We start from the raw sequence: 18,036 nt of genomic DNA, 5'->3' as shown, positions 1-18,036 counted from the left end.
AACTGTGAATTTTCAGATCCGAGTTTGTGGGCACCATTCCTCCCATGTCAGTTTGGACAGAACCAACTTGTTAAGAATGTAAGAACATGAACTGTATCCTCAGAGTTTGTGCATCTTTATCCAGTCAATTTAGAAACACTGGTGTTACGTGTCCCAACTGATTCAACCCACTCTGTGCTTGACTGCAGCGTTGTTTGCACGTGTTGTTCATGTATATTCACTATGACCATTACCATCTGATGCAACTAAGCTCACAGGATCTTCAGTCTATCAATCCTCCATCCTCACTATTTAGCAAAAACAAACCGCCAAGAATGCATATCGAGGGGAAACCCCCAGTGTAAATAGCTTTAAGATTTAATTTAGATTTAAGTTTTGAAAGCTCTTAATATCAATTGGGTGTAGCATGGAGCATGGAGTCTACCTAAGATGTAATTTTTGCTAGGCAGGTAACTTTTTTGGGGGAGGTTGTGGGATGTTTGCATTATCAGTGCAAAGAAAGTGCTGTTCACCTTAAGTTCTTTTAAAATTTGACTATGTCTGATTTTTATGAGCAAAGAAGATCGTGACTTTATTTTGATTCCTGGAGTTTGTCGAACTGGTGTTTGGCACACAGCAGAGTGGGTTACTGAATGTGTGTCTGAGGTGGAAGATGCACTTAGGAATCAGCTACTTGGAAAGGAACATAATCCTGAATGTCACATTTTTTTACTCTGCTACAGTGCTTCATTTTCCATCCCTCATTTTCCATCTTTTCCTTTACCCAGTTGTTAACCTCGATCATTCTCTTCCTTGTGACTCTGCTGCAGAATCAGAGGAATGTGAATGTTTTGTATTTCATAATTCAGCTTTCTGATTCTTTTTCTTAATCTCTCATTTCGTCTGACTCTTTGTCCACTTACATCCTTTTCCCACAGGCCCCTGGCAGTATCACATGCTCATGAAGAAATCACAGGACCCACTCAAAGTTTATGTTATCTTTCTGTTTTCTGCCTGGAAGCACAAGGGAATAACATGCTTTGCTATGCAAGCAAATCCAAAACAATGTTACACATGATTATACTGTGATAACACAAACTTTGCATTTGAACGTTATTCACACCATTCAGTCTGGTAATACTACAGGCAAGCATGCTAGGACACACACACACACACACACTTGGTCACATAACATGGACCATAGCCTGACCTCCCATGAGGTTTTAAAGCAGGCTGAAGTTAACTATGGCCATTCCAAATCCATGACATCATGGGGCAACACACACAAACACACACACACACACACACACACACACACATACACACATACACACACACACACGCACGCACGCATGCGCGCACACACACACACACACACACACACACACACACAAACACAAACACTTTCACACATGTGTACACACACACACACACACACACACACACATAGTCATGTTTCCATAACTTCAGAGGACATTACATTAACTTCCATTCCTTTCCTGGAGAATTAGCCTAACCCTAACAATAAACCACGACAGGCCTAACCCTAACCCTAACCCTAAAGTTAGCATACCTTTAAATCAAGTCTTCAACCTGAAAACAATAATTTTTGATAAGGGGACTTTAGCTTTTTGTCCCCATATGGGAGGCAACTTCACACAACATGACTGTGTAAAGAGATTTACGTTCCCATAACATTGGTAATACATGGTACACACACACACACACACTCTGGCACAACCAGCCATGGTTCAGGGAAAAGCAAAAGCTAACAACATCGTTGACTAAGGGCAAAGAGGAAAGGCTATGAGAAGAATAAAAGAATGAGTGCAGAGTGAAAAGCAATGGAAGGGTGGAGGGGCAGAGCAATAGGATGCAAAGAGAAGGAGGGGTGCAGGGCAGTGTGATAAAAACCGACCTGCGCTTTTATTGAACTTTCAGATTTCAGGAAAAAAAAAGTGAAAGAGGGAAGAGGGAAAAACATGTAAAATAAGATGAGAGCATGAGAAACAGCGCTTGTTTTTCTTCTCAGTTTGCCTTCGTCTGCTGTCCTCTTTGGCTCACTCTGCTTCACCTCCCTGTCTTCTGCCTCTTTTCTCCTGAGAGCCTCCACCTTTTGCACCCCCCCGAAACCCCCCCATCTCCTCAGTCCTGTCCTCCGTCTCATTGTCATTGCCTCATTGGCGAGTGTAAAGCGATTCAGCATACTCCAACCCGCACAATGCTGTTTTACAATGCTGTCGTTCACGCAGCCGTTCAGAAGAGGCCCGTCAGGTCGTTAAACTGTAGGTGGCAGCGTCTCGGTGGACAAACTGGCAGAGCGGCAGGAAGGGAGCCTTGCAGTTCTGATGAATATGAACATAGCACAAAGTCGGCTCTGATTCAAGATTAGCTTGTCCTGGATGCAGAAAGACATGGCTTTCTTCTTCAGTTAGTGCATCACTTCTCCTTCCTCTTTCCCAAACATAGCCTACCCCCCATCCCTCTCTCAGTTCTCCCTCTGTCCGGACCGACTCATAATAAATGAGCGTGATAATTAGAACCACAAAGACTTAGGGGGAGGGAAGGGGGATGTTTGGGGGGGGGCAGTAAAAGGAATAGAGTGTGAGTAATACAGGCGTCTGGGCCCAACTGCCCACGCATCTGGAAGTTTAGTGTCTCACACACAGGTACACATACACACACATGCACGGTCGCTTTGTGCTCGATGGTGTATTAATACTTTTTTGTCCTAATACGAAGATGCTGGTGTGAGGTTATGCGGTTTCTGTGGGTGGGATTTTCCATGCAACAGGCTCTTTTCTTCTCTGACTGTCTCGGTTTAATTCCTGTAAGATAAGATTTTACCCCGAGAGGGAAAATAAACAAGAAACAAATGTCTGGTAGAGCAAGATTTCAACACACACTCACACACACACACACACACACACATTCCCCCACACATTCATGTGGGGGCAAGCAAGAGCACATGCACACATAAACATTCACTTTTATGGCATTCACAATGAGGTGGCTTCGTCCTTCTCAAGAAGCCCTGAAGAAGGAACATTTTTTTACAGTTTGCAATTCACTGAAAAATGGTACTTTGGCAACAAGAGACATGCACATTTGCACACGCTGACAGACACACACACACACACACACACACAAACACACACTGTAGTTGTCCAGTCACCATCTTTAGCTCAGACACTATGTGACAGATTTTCCGTCTTCCCTCTCTCAATTCTTTTTCAGTTCCTCTGCTCCCTTATCTTTCTCTCTCTCTGTTACTCGCCCTGCATCACTCTCTGCCTCCCTCAGCTCGCTCATTTCCCTGTACATAGTTAAACTCTGCCATCTCCTCTCCTCTAATCAAACCCACATGGTGGGTCAGCATGCCAGCAACCAAAAAGTATGCCGGCCGAAAAGACTCCTCAACATTGCAAATGCTTTTATATGTAAAGCGTTTTGTACATGCTTTTGTATATGTTCATGTCAATACTAGGTGTTTTATTCTGCTGTGTATGCGCACATCGATGTTTCAGTTTTGCTACTTAAACACGTTCATTATCATAAAGACACACATCACAGTATCTCAGTGGTGTCATCTTTAGCCAGTGGAGGAACTGGGTTTGACTACAGTCCCCTGATTTGCCAGCCAAACTCCCAGTGGCAAATAAGGAGATGATGTGCTCCCGTTGACCACACATGAAACCTTGCATTATTACATTAATTGTTACATCATTACGTTGATTAAGACAGGACAGCTGCTAATTCTAGCTGATTACAGTTGTCTTAATAGTCTGGGAGGAGGCAGAGATCCGGTCAGATGGAAAAAGTTTCATTCAAAACACTGTAAACATTACAGTGTAAAAAAAAAAAAATGATTGCGATGACTAAAAAGTATTGAGTAAAAAAAAAAAATAGACTTTATTAGTGGTCAAGCACAAAGTGTTGGAACCCTGTTGTTATTGCTCCTCTGCTAAAAGTATCTGGATCTTTGAAACCATTAGAGCAAAAGTCACCAAACTTTGCAAATAGGTTGGAAATCTCACCCACTACTAAGACAACAAAAATGATACCAATTGGTACCAACATTTTGGTTTTTAACTCGTGTCTCTCTCTCACTTTAGGGCAAATGGCTTGCTTTCTCATATGAAATAGCGATGGTTGTTTTATCGTCATTTTTTACAGTTGTGATGCATCAGGTAATGTAACCTATTTTAACCCCCTGCTCTGACACTGTTTTTTTTTCTGTGTGTCTGCTCTGTTTTTTGCTGGCTTTATTGTCAGCAGTGTGTGAACTCACCCCTAAAACGCAAAACACGTGTCCAAGTGTGATCAGAGAGAACACAAAAGGACACCAAGAAAATTTTAGGCTGATAGACCCAGTAGTTTCCGAGATTAGTCGTGGACACACATGCACTAAGACACACACACAGACAGGATCAAACACATGATCTTCTCTTGGCTGGAGATTACAAGGTCCTTCATTTTATAAATATTTATGGGGAGCTTGTGATACTTGATTTTTACTGTCATTGAAAATGGGCTGTTTCTTTGCTGCTCAGTTGAATGATGTGTTTGTAGTTCATTTACTTGTCTTTATGTTTGCTTCACTTACTCACACTGGTACCTGCATGTTTTTTGCTTGACTTATCCTGCGTCTCTATTTACCTGTCCTGCCTTGCTTGCTAGTTTCGCTGTGCTAACTGCCAGCACTGTTTGTCTGCCTGTACCCCTTCCATTGTCTGTCTCTACTAACCTTAATCTCCTGTCTGTAGAACAACTGACCAACAACCTGCAAACCACATCTATCTGCTGCGTGCGCTCAGCTGGCTTGCACTTGTAACCTCTCAGTATCTCTTCTTTAATACTGCTTTAGAAATGCCTTTTCTCTTGATTGGTGGCATTCTGACGTAATCATGACGGTTGTCTAAATTTCTAACAATAGCTGGTTGTACATGTAAACATTTTTTGCACAGTTTATTCATGTTTTGAATTATAATTCCGCTCTTACCTCCACCTCCATCATAAGTTGTGGTGAGCTGATTGCACTGATGGTGCTTGGATGTGGTGCTGTGGCTATTTTTGACATTCCTTTTGCTTGCAATCTTCATGCATGTGGTGTGTGTTGTGTGTGTGTGTGTGTGTGTGTATGTGTGTGCATATTGTCCAGTGGCTTCCTGAGAGGGTAAAGGCCAATGATAATCACTTCCAGAGGTTGCTAGTAGGAAAGGTCAGGGTCAAGTTCACATCTGGGGTTGCCAAGGTTACAGGGTTGAGTGGTTTTATTGGAGGTCATCTGAATGATAAAGTGAGGAATGCCACAGAAGTGTGACTTTACAACAGGCTGATCACACACGCACACACACACACACACACACACACACACACACATTACACACCCACAAGTGAGGGCAAGCTGCTCTTTTTCAAAAATAATGAATGCAAAATGAATGTGAAAAGTTCTGTTTGGAAACACCGAATAAATAGCCTGTGGACAATCTGGATGTTCTGTGCCTGGGGTTCAAATCTGTGTCATTTGAATGAGGGAGGGGGAAATAGGAAACAATATGCAGTAAAAGAGGAAGTGAGAGCAGAGATATGGTACAGTTCACCCCGGTGAGAGTGTTGACACAAGGCTCAAACTGATTTGAATAGGCCAGAGGGCCTGTGACCCGGACAGAGAGAGAGAGAGAGAGAGAGAGAGAGAGAGAGAGAGAGAGAGAGAGAGAGAGAGAGAGAGAGAGAGAGAGAAACAATAACACCCTTTATAATTACAACCAATAACTTTCTCTTGCTACTGAAATTCTCTTCCCGTTTAGTTACCACTTCAAAAGGATGTCTTTGTTGTGTCTTTGTGCTAGACTATCATTAAATGGTTGTTTAAATTGTGGTGATACAGAGAAAGAAGAAGAATGAGACAAACGGATATAGAAGATACATTATTAAGACTTATGAAGGCAGATAGAGGGTAATGGCATTGTTATTGCTGCTCTTATTCTCTTCTTATTGTTTCGGGCGTCACTGGGTGTGCTTTATGCTGTGAACCCAGACTGGCAACATCACTGTAAACAAGTCACAAGAGTCATTTTACTGTGATTGTGTGTTCTGGCACGTGGAGGATCCTGTGGATCTTAGCACTGGCAGGCTAAGGATATCAGTTACCAACAATGTTCTTGGCATAGGTGAGAAGAGAGAAAGAAAGAGGCATGAGGAAGATGGCAGAACAAAAGGAGCGAACAGTATACGTGAACAGTAACGGTTTGAAAGGAACAGGGGTGATGACAAGTTGGCAGTGGAGGAGCAAAGTAATACTTCTTTACACATCCGAAGACAGAGGAGTCTTTATTTACCTATCTGTCATCACCTTCCTTCTCCCTCTTCTCTTTCTCTACCTTTCCATCTCTGTCACCATCTATTTGTCTTTGATCTCATGCACTCTCTCTCTCTCTGCTGACTCACTCTCCCTATCCTTTTCTCCAGAACAATGAGGTAAAAAATGACCTGGTCTCTAACTTTCTCAGTAACCACCCCCCCTTCTCCTTTTTATCCTCTTTTCTTCCATTTTCCTCTTCTCCCTCTCTTCAACATGCTTGAGGAATGTGTCACACCAGCACAAAAGAACAAAAGCTTGATAGCCGGAGCAGAAGGGAGGGTTGCTTGAGGTAAAGGAGAGGCAGAAAAGGAGAGGGGGTATGGAGAGAAGGAATGAGAGAGAGGTTGAGAGGAACAGTGCATGGTTGACTGCCTATGAATGCTGTGCGGTGCTTTGTCATCACGTGCTGACATGCAGCATCACACACATTTAGAACTCTTTATCAAGCCCCCTCCCGCACAGCACGCACAGCGAAAGGGGTGAAGCTGTCACTGTGGTAGATTGCATGCCTGCCTATTTGATTCAGTGGCCTTTGATACTTTTGTTGTTATGTCAGGGTGATATGCTAATGGCCTGCAGCGAGGCCGAAGATGAATTTTCTCAAAGCTGGACAGTTCTCCATTGTAACCTTTGTGCGTGCATCAGTCACTTTCCAACAGGGTGCATGATCAATGCCCTCTTGTTCAGCACGCCATGTTTAACAGACCACCATAGCAGCAGAAAGCTTATATGGAAACTGCGGCTTACATGTGGGCCCTCCTTGCCTTTTGCATTATACAAATGCTGTCAATCATAGCGCTTTTGTAATTTTCTCTTATGGTTAGGCAAATTTCACAACCGATCATCAGCTTGTCCTTCAAGAGTTGATAAGTCCAGAGTGTGAGTGAGGGAGGGAGAGGAGGAAAAAGAGGAGATGTAAGGGGAAATTACAGCCCTGATATGGCTGGCTAATGGCTCACCTCTGGACCGGGAAGAACTTGTGAAGACATGTTGCTATTGCTGCATGATGTGTGTGTGTGGCCAGCAGGCAGTGTGCCTCAGTGCCTTTGCATATGCGTGCGTGTGTGCATGCATGTGTGTGTGCATACTTGAGTGTGTGGGTTAAATGAAGAAATCAGTCATCTAGCTATGTTCACATAAAAGCAAACTATATGGGTTAGGGTTAGGGCCTGGGTGTAAAACCCTTAATATTATCTTGTCACTAGCAACTAATATCAGATCAGATCACAATATCATGTCAAGTTAGTCTTTATGTTTTTGTTTTAAATCTGACAGTCAGAAGGTGTAATCTGGGATCCAAGTGCCTATAGACTACATGTAAAGTATATGGTTTACTGGAGGCACTTCTCTTCCCCTCCCCTTGTCCTCCTCCTTCTTCCTTCTTCCTCCCAAAGTCGCCCCGGTTACCTCGCGCTAATTCGCCGTGCAGTGTAGCGGATGGGATCATCCATCAAGAGTCAATAGTTAACGTCGGCTTTGTCCCTTTGCCATCCATCATCGGTGTGTGCGTGCTTGTGTGCATGTGCGCGCATACAGTTCGAGTGTGTGTCTGTGTGTATGTGTGTGCGCGGGCGCGCGTGTGTCCTTTATGGGACTACCTCCGACCCCGCGGGCCCCTGACCCTGCCCCACTGCCCCGTCTGACGCGCTGTGCCAAATGCCCCCATGGTTTCTCCTCTCCGCCCTCTCCCCTTTCTTCCGTCTGTCCGTTTGAGTAGCAGGGGTGTGTGTGTGTGTGTGTGTGTGTGTGTGTGTGTGTGTGTGTGTGTGTGTGTGTGTGTGTGTGTGTGTGTGTGTGTGTGTGCGGTTGGGTTGGTGGGTGAGGGTGGGGGGGTCAAAGGCAGTAGATGACGAGCATTAGCCGGTCTGGACCGTTCATTGCCTCTTATTTTAATCTCCCTCTCTCCTTTTTTCCCTCCCTCATCGGCTCAGGATGTTTTTTCCTCTGACGCAGGCCCCGTTAAATGGAGCCCACCGGTGGAGGCCAGAAGCTGTATCCCATTACCCCTGCTTTTATTTTTATGACACAACGCCGTGGCGCACAGGAGACTGGGGGTGAACTTGGCCTCCCTCTCTCTCCCTCTCTCCAGATAACCATTGATTCAGTCAGGCAGTTGACTGGTTCTTCCTTCTCACCGCCCTGCCAAGACGACATGTTCTGTCAACACTCTGGGCTGGCTGGCATGCACCTCATTTTGCACTAATAAAGTTCACCACATTCAAGTTATTCAGCAAACAACCGTCGACCACACATTACTGACAACATCACAAGTAGTAAAACACATAATAATAATTGAATGAATTTACATCAAGCATACGAGGCTTTCTCCTGTGCGCGCATGGCCAGGGCGCGGTCACTTGATTTGACTCATCCAAGGTGCGCACTGGCTCAGAGGCGTCTCCAAACGCTTGCTGTGCGGTTCCAAAGCGCACATGCTGTCTCGGGGCGTGGTCAGGATGAAGCTCTGTGGGGCATTTGCCTTTAATCTGGTGGCCTAAGGGGTGTGGCCCTATGGAAAGGGGCGTTTGCATCCCTGCACTAACTAAGTAACTTTGCCGTCCTTGCCATTCATTCGTAGCGCAACCTCTAATAACGCGCGCCGGCACACAGGCGAGGTGAGGATCACTCAGAGAGGCAGCGGGAGAGAGAACGAGACAAGGCGCTGGTTTGGGTCAGAGCACTGACAGTTCAGACAGTCGGCCAGTCATCCCAATAAGGGGGCAGAAGTAACTGGACAGGGAGAGGCAAACCTCTCTCCCGGCGCGCATACACACCTAAATCAAAGCTAAGCACGTTTCAGACAGGAAAGTTCCTGGTGCACAAACACACAAGGACAGAAGGACACGGAGCCGAACCACACAGACTTGGAGAGTACAACGCCTGACAGCTCACCTACATCCAGCCGCAAACTACCTGCAGTAGCTATGGAGCGCAAAATCCCCGACTTCTCTGGCACCTGGACGATGAAGAGCTCTGAAAACTTCGAGGAACTCTTGAAAGCGTTGGGTAAGTGATGGGAGTTGACCAAAACGATTATGAAAACCTCTCCGATGCTTAATGTGCTATGGTTGATTGATTGATTTTACGCGCAAGAGTGGATCTCTAAAGCTTTTTTTCTCTCAGCGTAACGACACAGATCAGATGTGTCAGCCCAAACTGTAGGATATAGCTTTCTCGGCATATTATAGGTCAGATCTTCCTCTGTGTTCGTGCATCAGCGAGGTTCACCCTCTGTACCGCATGAGTGGGGGGTCTTTGTCATTCTGCAGAACCCAAAACTCAGTGCCTGGCCCCCAGCCAACCTCACCCCGCTCTCCCCATCTCTCCCCCGTTGGCCTCTCGTCCTAACACAATAGAGACAAACGGCGGCACATCTGTCTGTGTCCCAGACTGAGATTGTGTGTGTGTGTGTGTGTGTGTGTGTGTGTGTGTGTGTGTGGTGAAGGAAGGGAGGGGGGTTATGATGTGATACAGTGCAGGACAGTTGGACCATTATCTGGGGTGACAGTCAGAAATTGGGACAAAAAACTCTCTACACAGTTTCACACCGTTTTCTCTCCAGATAAAACACACAACTGTCTGCACCATAAAGACAACGCCTGTTCATCTGGTTTAGTCATGCGTCAGGATGCGTGTGCGTGCGTGCGTACGTGCGTGCGTGCGTGCGTGCGTGCGTGCGTGTGTGTGTGTGTGTGTGTGTGTGTGTGTGTGTGTGTGCGTGTGTGTGTGTAGAGGGAGAGCCGTCTGTCGTTAGTAGCCAATTATCACTAGATGCACTGCCACTGCGCACCTGGAATTCATGTATATCAGCACAGAGAGATGTATGACCTCTCTCTCTCTCTCTCTCTCTCTCTCTCTCTCTCTCCCTCCCTCCCTCTCTCTCTGTCTGTACTGTAGAGCGTGCCTAGTCTAGCACAATAGATATAAATGCCAGTATTGTTCTATTGGCGGCTGGAATAACTGGAGTCCCCGTGGCTCGTCATCATTGTTCCGCGGGAGCGCGCGCGCATTCCACTTTTCCCGTTTGACTGACGCACCAATTAGCGTTTTATCTCACTTTATCTATCTCTTTGTCTTTCTCTTGTTAATAAGTGAATGTGTGTGTGTGTGTGTGTGTGTGTGTGTGTGTGTGTGTGAGAGAGAGAGAGAGAGAGAGAGAGAGGGTAGATTGCAGAGAGGTACAGCAAAGGGGATGAGGGATATATGATGAAGTGGAACAGAGCACCATGAAGGGAGACAGAATTGCATGTACATGTAACTGCATTCATGTGTGCATATCAATTTTAAACAAGAGTGAAACGGCTAGATAGATAGATAGATAGATAGATAGATAGAGAGAGAGAGGGGGGGGGGGGGGGGGGGGGGGGGGGGGGGGGTAGAACAGTGCCACTGAACAGGAACTGTATGTAAAGAATGCAAGTTAAATCCAACCAAGCGATAACACACACACACTCACACACACACACACACACACACACACACACACACACACACACACACACACACACACGCATACAGACAAGTATCACCGACCCACATGGTTTTTTATAATGTGCTTCTGTATCGCCGTGACTGACAGAGAAGAATGGCCCATGATCCTTGGTTTCATTAGGGGGCAAAGCGCAGCTGGACCCAGCCTGTCAGCACCCCACCCCCACCCCCACCCTCACCCCACCCCTCCAACCTGGCCCTCTCTCCAGAACCACCCACCCTCCTCCATCCCAGCATCCTCTACTCCTTCACTCACTCACTCTCCTGCTGCTCTCCTCCCCTGCACCCTTGTCTCCCCTTGTCCCAAATGCTTCCTCTGCCCTTTGCTCTTTGACCTGTAACCCTGACCCTGACTGTGTGTGTGTGTGTGTGTGTGTGTGTGTGTGTGTGTGTGTGTGTGTGTGTGTGTGTGTGTGGCCAGGTCTGCGCATGAATTCAGGCATTTTACTCTCAAACACTGCAGTGTCACACAAACATCTGTACATTTTCTGCATAACAACTGGAACAGCCACTTGAGACACTTCATCTCATTATGACAAACACAAGGGTGTCTTTTGTGCCCCAGAATAACGAATTAAAAATCAATTTGTCACATTTTTTTTTTTACAAACAAGTAATAAAACAATAATAATTTTTTTTTTAAATAATATGTTTCAACACAAAGTTGCAAAGTGCTTCAAAATCATGATGATTTTAACAGAAGTAGCACAAATCAATGCAGAAAAAAAGTGGAAAATATTATTGAAAATATTACTGAAAATATTATTGAAAGTATAAAAGGTTAAAAAAAAAAACTAAATGAATGTGACAGTAACGGTTGCTTATGTCTTAAAATAAAGGAAATCTTCTTCTAAAAGGAAAATGCTTTTCCCTTGAGTTTCACTCTATACAGCTCAGAATTGATCTCCATGCTGTGGGAGAATGACAGTGCACATACCTTGCTGTGTGTGCAGTGTGTGTGTAGCGTGGATATCCCGCTGCATGCTGTATGTGACTGTGCATTTCTTGGTGTGTATATATTTACCCTTGGTGACAGGTGGGAATGTGTGAGAGGTGAGAAGTGTGAAATCCAACTCGACAGCAGACACACACACACACACACACACACACACACACACACACTCAACGACGCGCAGCTACATACACACACTTCCCCTCACACTTAGGCAGACAGAGGCCCTCACACACCACACACACACTGACCCCTCATCTCTCTACTTCACCCCCCCCAACCCAATCCCCTACCCCCTTTTCTCCCACTGTGTCATCATTTTTCCCAAAGTCTTTTTCAGGTATCATTTTTTTGACTTCTCTTTCTCCTCTCTGATTTTCTACCATGGCCTTTGCTCCTATCCTTTACTCTTCACTCTGCCTGCTAACACTCACAGGATATAGGTACATAATTGTAGTGGCTGGTAGGAGGGGGATCACCCTAAATGTTTACGTATAAAATTAACTGCCTCTTCATTTATATTACTTTACACCTGAAAAGACCCTATCTTAATATAACATTGCTTCATCATCAGTGGTTTGATGCTGCTTACTTTGATATATATCATGACTTTATTTAATAAAGATTCAGGTCCCTGTCCTCTGCTCTCTAACACAGTCTGTTAACCTTTTTGTCTCCATCTCTTTTCCTTCCATTTGTTCCAACCTCCTCCTACTCACTTTCTCCCTCTTTCTGTCACCCTCCCTCCTCCTCCCTCTCTCACTCTGCTTCCTGCCAGGAAGGTGTAACACATTACTTTGTCCCCAGGGGCAAATCTAATAACTTCCCCCCTTTGCACTCTGCTCCTGGTGTCACTGTTTTCCTCCCTCACTCACCCAGTGGTCAAAATATTGTTTAATGGTGTGTCTCTTGTCCAGGGGCTGCAATATATTGTATTGTCATTAGGCAAGCTTAACATTAGCATATGAATGTGTGTGTGTGTGTGTGTGTGTGTGTGTGTGTGTGTGTGTGTGTGTGTGTCTGTGTTTGGGAGAGGTTTAGGGAGTCAGCCAAATATATTCTCACCAAAACAGATGTGACTTTTTTGCAAATTATGATGATGAGGGTGCTGGTGATTATATTGAAAAAGTATAAACCTTCATATTGGTGTGTGTGTGTGTGTGTGTGTATGTGTGTGCGCGTGCAGTGATGAAGTCTGGGGAGAGTGCAGATGTGCTGGGCAAGCTTTGACACATGACCTCATTGTTTCCTCTGTCATCATTATTGGACAGAGCGATGCATAGCTAGATTGCTCCTTTTACCCTGACTGTGCACAGACACACTGAGTACAAGCTGCAACACCACGCTACACCAGCACACACATCTAGGAACACTGCCAGGCCTCACACACACACACACACACACACACACACACACACACAGGGCCTAAAGCCTGTGGTTTCGCACGATTTGGTTAAAACAGGTTTGGTTTGCCTCACTCCTCTGGGCCATATCATATAAACCAACAGCAGTTTACAACAAAAGTGATCTGTCTTCATTAAGTGAGTTCGTGACTTACCCAGTGTAGGTGTGTATAATCTATCAAAGTTCATTTGACCGCAATATTTTGTGTTTACCTGTTTTTTTGTGCATGGTGTCCTTTTCATGACCCTTGATTTCTCCTTGCATGTTTTTTTTTCTAGTTTTATAAGTGTCTTATTATCGTGCGCGTGTGCCTGTGTTTCAGGTGTGAACATGATGCTCCGTAAGATCGCAGTGGCAGCGGCTTCTAAGCCGTCGGTGGAGATCACTCAGGACGGAGAGACTCTGTCCATCAAGACCTCGACCTCGGTCAGAACCACCCATGTTACTTTTACTGTGGGACAGGAATTCAACGAGGCCACGGTGGACGGACGCCCCTGCACGGTACACATGCACACATGCACACATGCATACGTGCACATGTACATACTCTTGATTGTTGTCTTTCTTCCTCTCTCACTACATGCACACACGTGCACGCATACACACACACAGTGGGAATGGGATTATATATAGTGGGCTGTCCACATTACATCAATCTATTTAATTTGGCATTTCATCATATTTAGACTGATAGCATATCTTTACCCCTCCCATGGTCTCTCAGGGCCTATCAGACTACGCTCCACTCCCACACACACTTTACGACCTCTTTCATCCTCCCTACTTCCCTCTGCACCCCCCCGCCCCCCACCCCCCTTCTTGCCCTCCCTCACCCTGCATCCCTCCCTTTCTCCTCCTGTTGCTCTCCCCATTTTCCCATAGATGGCCTCTGTTTGGTCGTCTCCAAAGCAAACACATGCAACCGGCCAGGGCTTTGCTCTACTAATGCTGAGCACATCACACGTTATCACCTCCCAGTGATTCCCCTCCTGGATCATTCCCATTTCTGCTCTCTCCGTCCAGTAGCCACTCCCTCATTATCCCTCTGTCCCACTAGACAGCACAAGTCCCAAACACCCATTCATCCACCCATCTGTCTATTTGGTCCCTTAACCAGCACTGTGCATGTTACTAATTGTAGCCTTTCCCTTTATCCTTTATCCTTTATCCCAATCCCTTCCCCTCTCTCTCTTTCCCTTCAGAGTTTTCCACGTTGGGAGACAGATAGCAAGATCAGCTGTGAGCAGACCCTGCAGAAAGGGGAGGGGCCTAAGACCTCCTGGACCCGTGAGATAACCAATGACGGCGAGCTAATCCTGGTAAAAGTCACATACTAATGGCTCCTTTTTTCTTGTTTAATTCACAAAGTCAGAATGCAGAGAGGCATCCTACCAAGTGCCGACACAAGCTCAAAGTCATGCAAGTGAGTGATTAATCTGCATTCCACAAACAGCAGAGAGACAAGTATAAATAATAAAGAAGATTTCAGTGGTATTTTGAAGGTTGTAAAAGGGTTTGCCAAAGCACCTGATATCACAAAACTAGTTCAACCAGAGATGACACTCACATACCCGACAATCCTGCAGAGTCCCTATTTATTCATTTGTGAATTGACAAGACAGTAAAAACCACTGGCATTTCACTAACAAAAGACCATGCCAGTAGGATACAGTTTCAAAATACTTTATTGTACGAGATTTGAGATGATGTGCTGAGGAGAAGGATGAGGGAATGTAGGGATGGGGATAATGCTCAAAGGCTGAGGGGATGAGGGTCAAGAGATGAAGGTATGAAGGTTCGAGGGATGAAGGGATGAGAATTAAGGATTAGGGGATGAAAGGATGGAGTGAGAAAGTTAAAGGGATGAGGGAAGGAAAAGGGTTTAGAATGGAGGGGTCAAGGAGTACAATGATTGGCTGATGTCGACTGGAGGCTGGAAAACAGGAGGAACTGGGGGAGAGGAGACTCTGAGTGGGAGAGCCGTCTCTTCTGGTGATCTCAAGAGACTGAACCTAAGTGGTCCAGAGAGAAGAGAGAAGAGAAAAAGGGGATTTAGGGCGGACTAAAAATCTGTTGATCTAGGCACCAAAAACTTGCAACTGCTTCAGCATGGAGCTGCTTAGTAGCCAGCAGCGAGTGTAGTCGGGTGCACTTTAAAAAAAGTATCAGCGCTGGAGGCTTAAATTGGTCTTCATTGCTGGAGTCATTGATTAAAAATAACCTGGAGGCTGACACAGAATGAAAATGTGAGGGCCTCTTCTTCTGCTTCATTCCACACAATACCTAATCCGTACTTTTTGGCAAGGTACACATGTGTATCCATATTAAATATCTGTCTTCTCCTCTCTTTTCAGACCATGAGTGCGGATGACGTGATATGCACCAGAGTCTACATACGAGAATGAACATGAGCACTTCTCACTTTTTTCGTCCCTCCGCCCCCCTCTCCCTCTGCCCGCCACCACCACTTAATGTCAGTAACTTGTCAAGGCAGTGCCGGGTGATAGCAGTCCATAGAGTCTAGAGTCTGCCCCAGTATCTCTGTTAGCTTCACTATATAATTAGTCCAGGCATCAGATCTAGTATGTCATATGTCTACATCTTGCTCTTAGTCGCTGAGTTATCAGTCTGTCTTTCCAAGTCCACCGAACGTGACTCCCTAGGATTGTAAACATAAAAGTGTGTGTTGTGTTGTACAGGTGGCCGTCTAGGCTATGGTTCATGCAATCGACATTGTGTGTGCTGTAGAGGAGGAGGAGGAGGTGTGTGTGTGTGTGTGTGTGTGTGTGTGTGTGCATGTGTGCGTACTTGTCAATATGTGACTATATTTGTAGATGTGTAAACCAATCTGTGAGCTCTTCCACGTCCAGGTCAGTTTTGATGTGTCCCTGCTCTCTGTTTCTTTAGCCCCCCACCCCAACTCCCCCACAATTTCCCCCATTTTCTATCTTCTTGACAAAGTTTTGTATTTATTACTACACTACAGCCTGATACAGTACTGCTAAGGTTTTTATTTTGTGTCTCTTTTATATGAAATGTGATCATAGAAAACAACACTTTGTATGGGAAGACAATAAAGCACAATGATGACTCAGCTTGATGTTGGCTCTTTGCTCGCACACACACACACACACACACACACATTTAGACCCCTCAGAAACATAAAAATAAAACAACACTTAATAGCGCATACATTTTATGGTTTGTGAGTGTAGCTGTGGAATATGCAGACATTAGACGGCTCCATCTTATTTTAGGCTTTCTGTCAGCTGTCTGCAACTAGAATAACTTGTCTGTACCCTCCACCCTTTCGAGTCTCCCTCTCTGTCTCCATTTTTCTGTCTTCCCATCCCTCCCCCCTTTCTCTCTCTCTCTCTCTCTCTGTCAATCATCTTGCTGCTACATACCCTCATTCTTCCTCTCATTCCTCTCTCGCTATATTTCTCTGCTGCAAGACTTTCCACTTCAATTTTTCCTCCCTCTGTGCGCGTTTATCTCCAATTTCATATGCATCTGCTCATCCTGTAACTTTCCCTGGCATGTGAAGCCAGAAGCAGCGAGTTGGCCTGTGGAAATGATGGCTTAAGATTCTGCCCTCGACATTTCATTTCCATTTTTCACCCAGCGATTGCGTATATTTCTCTGGAAGGCCTTTAAAACGCGGCCAGACTTGGAACATCCCAGCCTCGTTTGGAGAACATCCGTTGCTAAGGTAACCATAGAGGATGATGAGCGAAGTGAAGGTGAACTTGGGAGTTTTTTTTTTGTTTTTTTTTTAGCTTCGGACACTGGCTGCCTGACCAATCAGCAAATGTCCAGAGAGTTGGGGTCAGTGGGCGTGTCACCAAAGGCAGGAAATGCCAGCTGGATTACAGGGTACAGTTGATTGACAGCAGATGTGCTTAACAAGGAGTGGGCTGTTAAGGGACCTGGAAATGGAAAAAGGACTGGGGGAGAGAGATGGGTGACCTGTGGTTCACACACACCCATGCATGTATAGGAACGACAAAGGTATGCAGACACACGCACACATACACAGCACAGAGATACAACAAGTAATAACTAGATAGAGGGGTACCTGACAGAGGAATTTAGGGATACTAAAACTGCTCCCTCGACATTATCTCTTCTCTCTCTCTCTCTCTCTCCTCACCCTGCAGCTGTGTGTAGTTACAGTGTGACCCCAATAAAGTCCCCTCCTCTGCCTCCTGCCCTAATAAAAGGGGTAAATAACTACCCCTCCCTCCCTGTTTATTACCCCCTGGGGCAGTAAAAGGCAGCTGTCTGGCCCCCTTCAAAACGCTCCGTCTGCACCGGACCCCCGTAAAAACACACACACATTCACATACCGAACTAAATCCACACATTCTGTGAACTCTTCACACATACCATCAAACACTCACACTGTACGTGCAGCTCATAAAACACGCCTTTGGTTCACCCAAAAGGCAGACCGACAAACTGCCCGATGCGTGCGTTCACCTTAAAAAACACCCGAAGAAAGCGCACAAAAGTCCCAAGAGAGGGCTGCTGCTGATGTTTGGAGCACATCACCGTCACTCCTGCAGGGCACTGGCTTCACCAAGAAAGTTCACACACACACACGGAGCAGAGGAAATAACTCAGTTGGACACAATATCAAGATTAACATCTGATGCACCTAATCAGTCAGAAGATCAATGGGAATCTGATAGGCTTTATTGCTTAACAAGGTTACTACTAGCAATCAGCAGATCTTTGAATAGAGAACTAGCTGTGAAGATTGTGTGAGAGCAGGTTAGTTTAGGTGCCCTGAAGTCATGGCTGTCTCGAGGTGCAGTTTGATATTTGATTTATGTGCACGGAG

The 18,036-nt window shown here is 45.4% G+C and overlaps 1 protein-coding gene across 1 annotated transcript; it reads left to right on the top strand.

Moving 5' to 3' along the window:
- Nucleotides 1-8,928: 8,928 nt before the first annotated feature.
- On the top strand, nt 8,929-16,284 carry crabp2a (cellular retinoic acid binding protein 2, a). The gene is made up of 4 exons (XM_030072416.1): nt 8,929-9,349; nt 13,513-13,691; nt 14,393-14,509; nt 15,545-16,284. Exons 1-4 carry the CDS (start codon nt 9,268-9,270, stop codon nt 15,593-15,595), a joined length of 429 nt encoding a protein of 142 aa, XP_029928276.1. The 5' UTR covers nt 8,929-9,267; the 3' UTR covers nt 15,596-16,284.
- Nucleotides 16,285-18,036: the final 1,752 nt, after the last annotated feature.

This window comes from Myripristis murdjan, chromosome 16 (genome assembly GCF_902150065.1).
Source record: "Myripristis murdjan chromosome 16, fMyrMur1.1, whole genome shotgun sequence".
Taxonomy (NCBI): Eukaryota; Metazoa; Chordata; class Actinopteri; order Holocentriformes; family Holocentridae; genus Myripristis; species Myripristis murdjan.
Note: the sequence above shows the minus strand (reverse complement) of the source record. Positions and strands in the feature narration are given on the sequence as shown.

Excerpts from the sequence above, each read along its gene's own strand:
- crabp2a (XM_030072416.1), top strand. The coding sequence starts at position 9,268 with ATGGAGCGCAAAATCCCCGACTTCTCTGGCACCTGGACGATGAAGAGC. Across the intron at positions 13,692-14,392 it reads TGGACGGACGCCCCTGCACG|AGTTTTCCACGTTGGGAGAC; the intron begins GTACACATGCAC and ends CTTTCCCTTCAG. Across the intron at positions 14,510-15,544 it reads ATGACGGCGAGCTAATCCTG|ACCATGAGTGCGGATGACGT; the intron begins GTAAAAGTCACA and ends CTCTCTTTTCAG.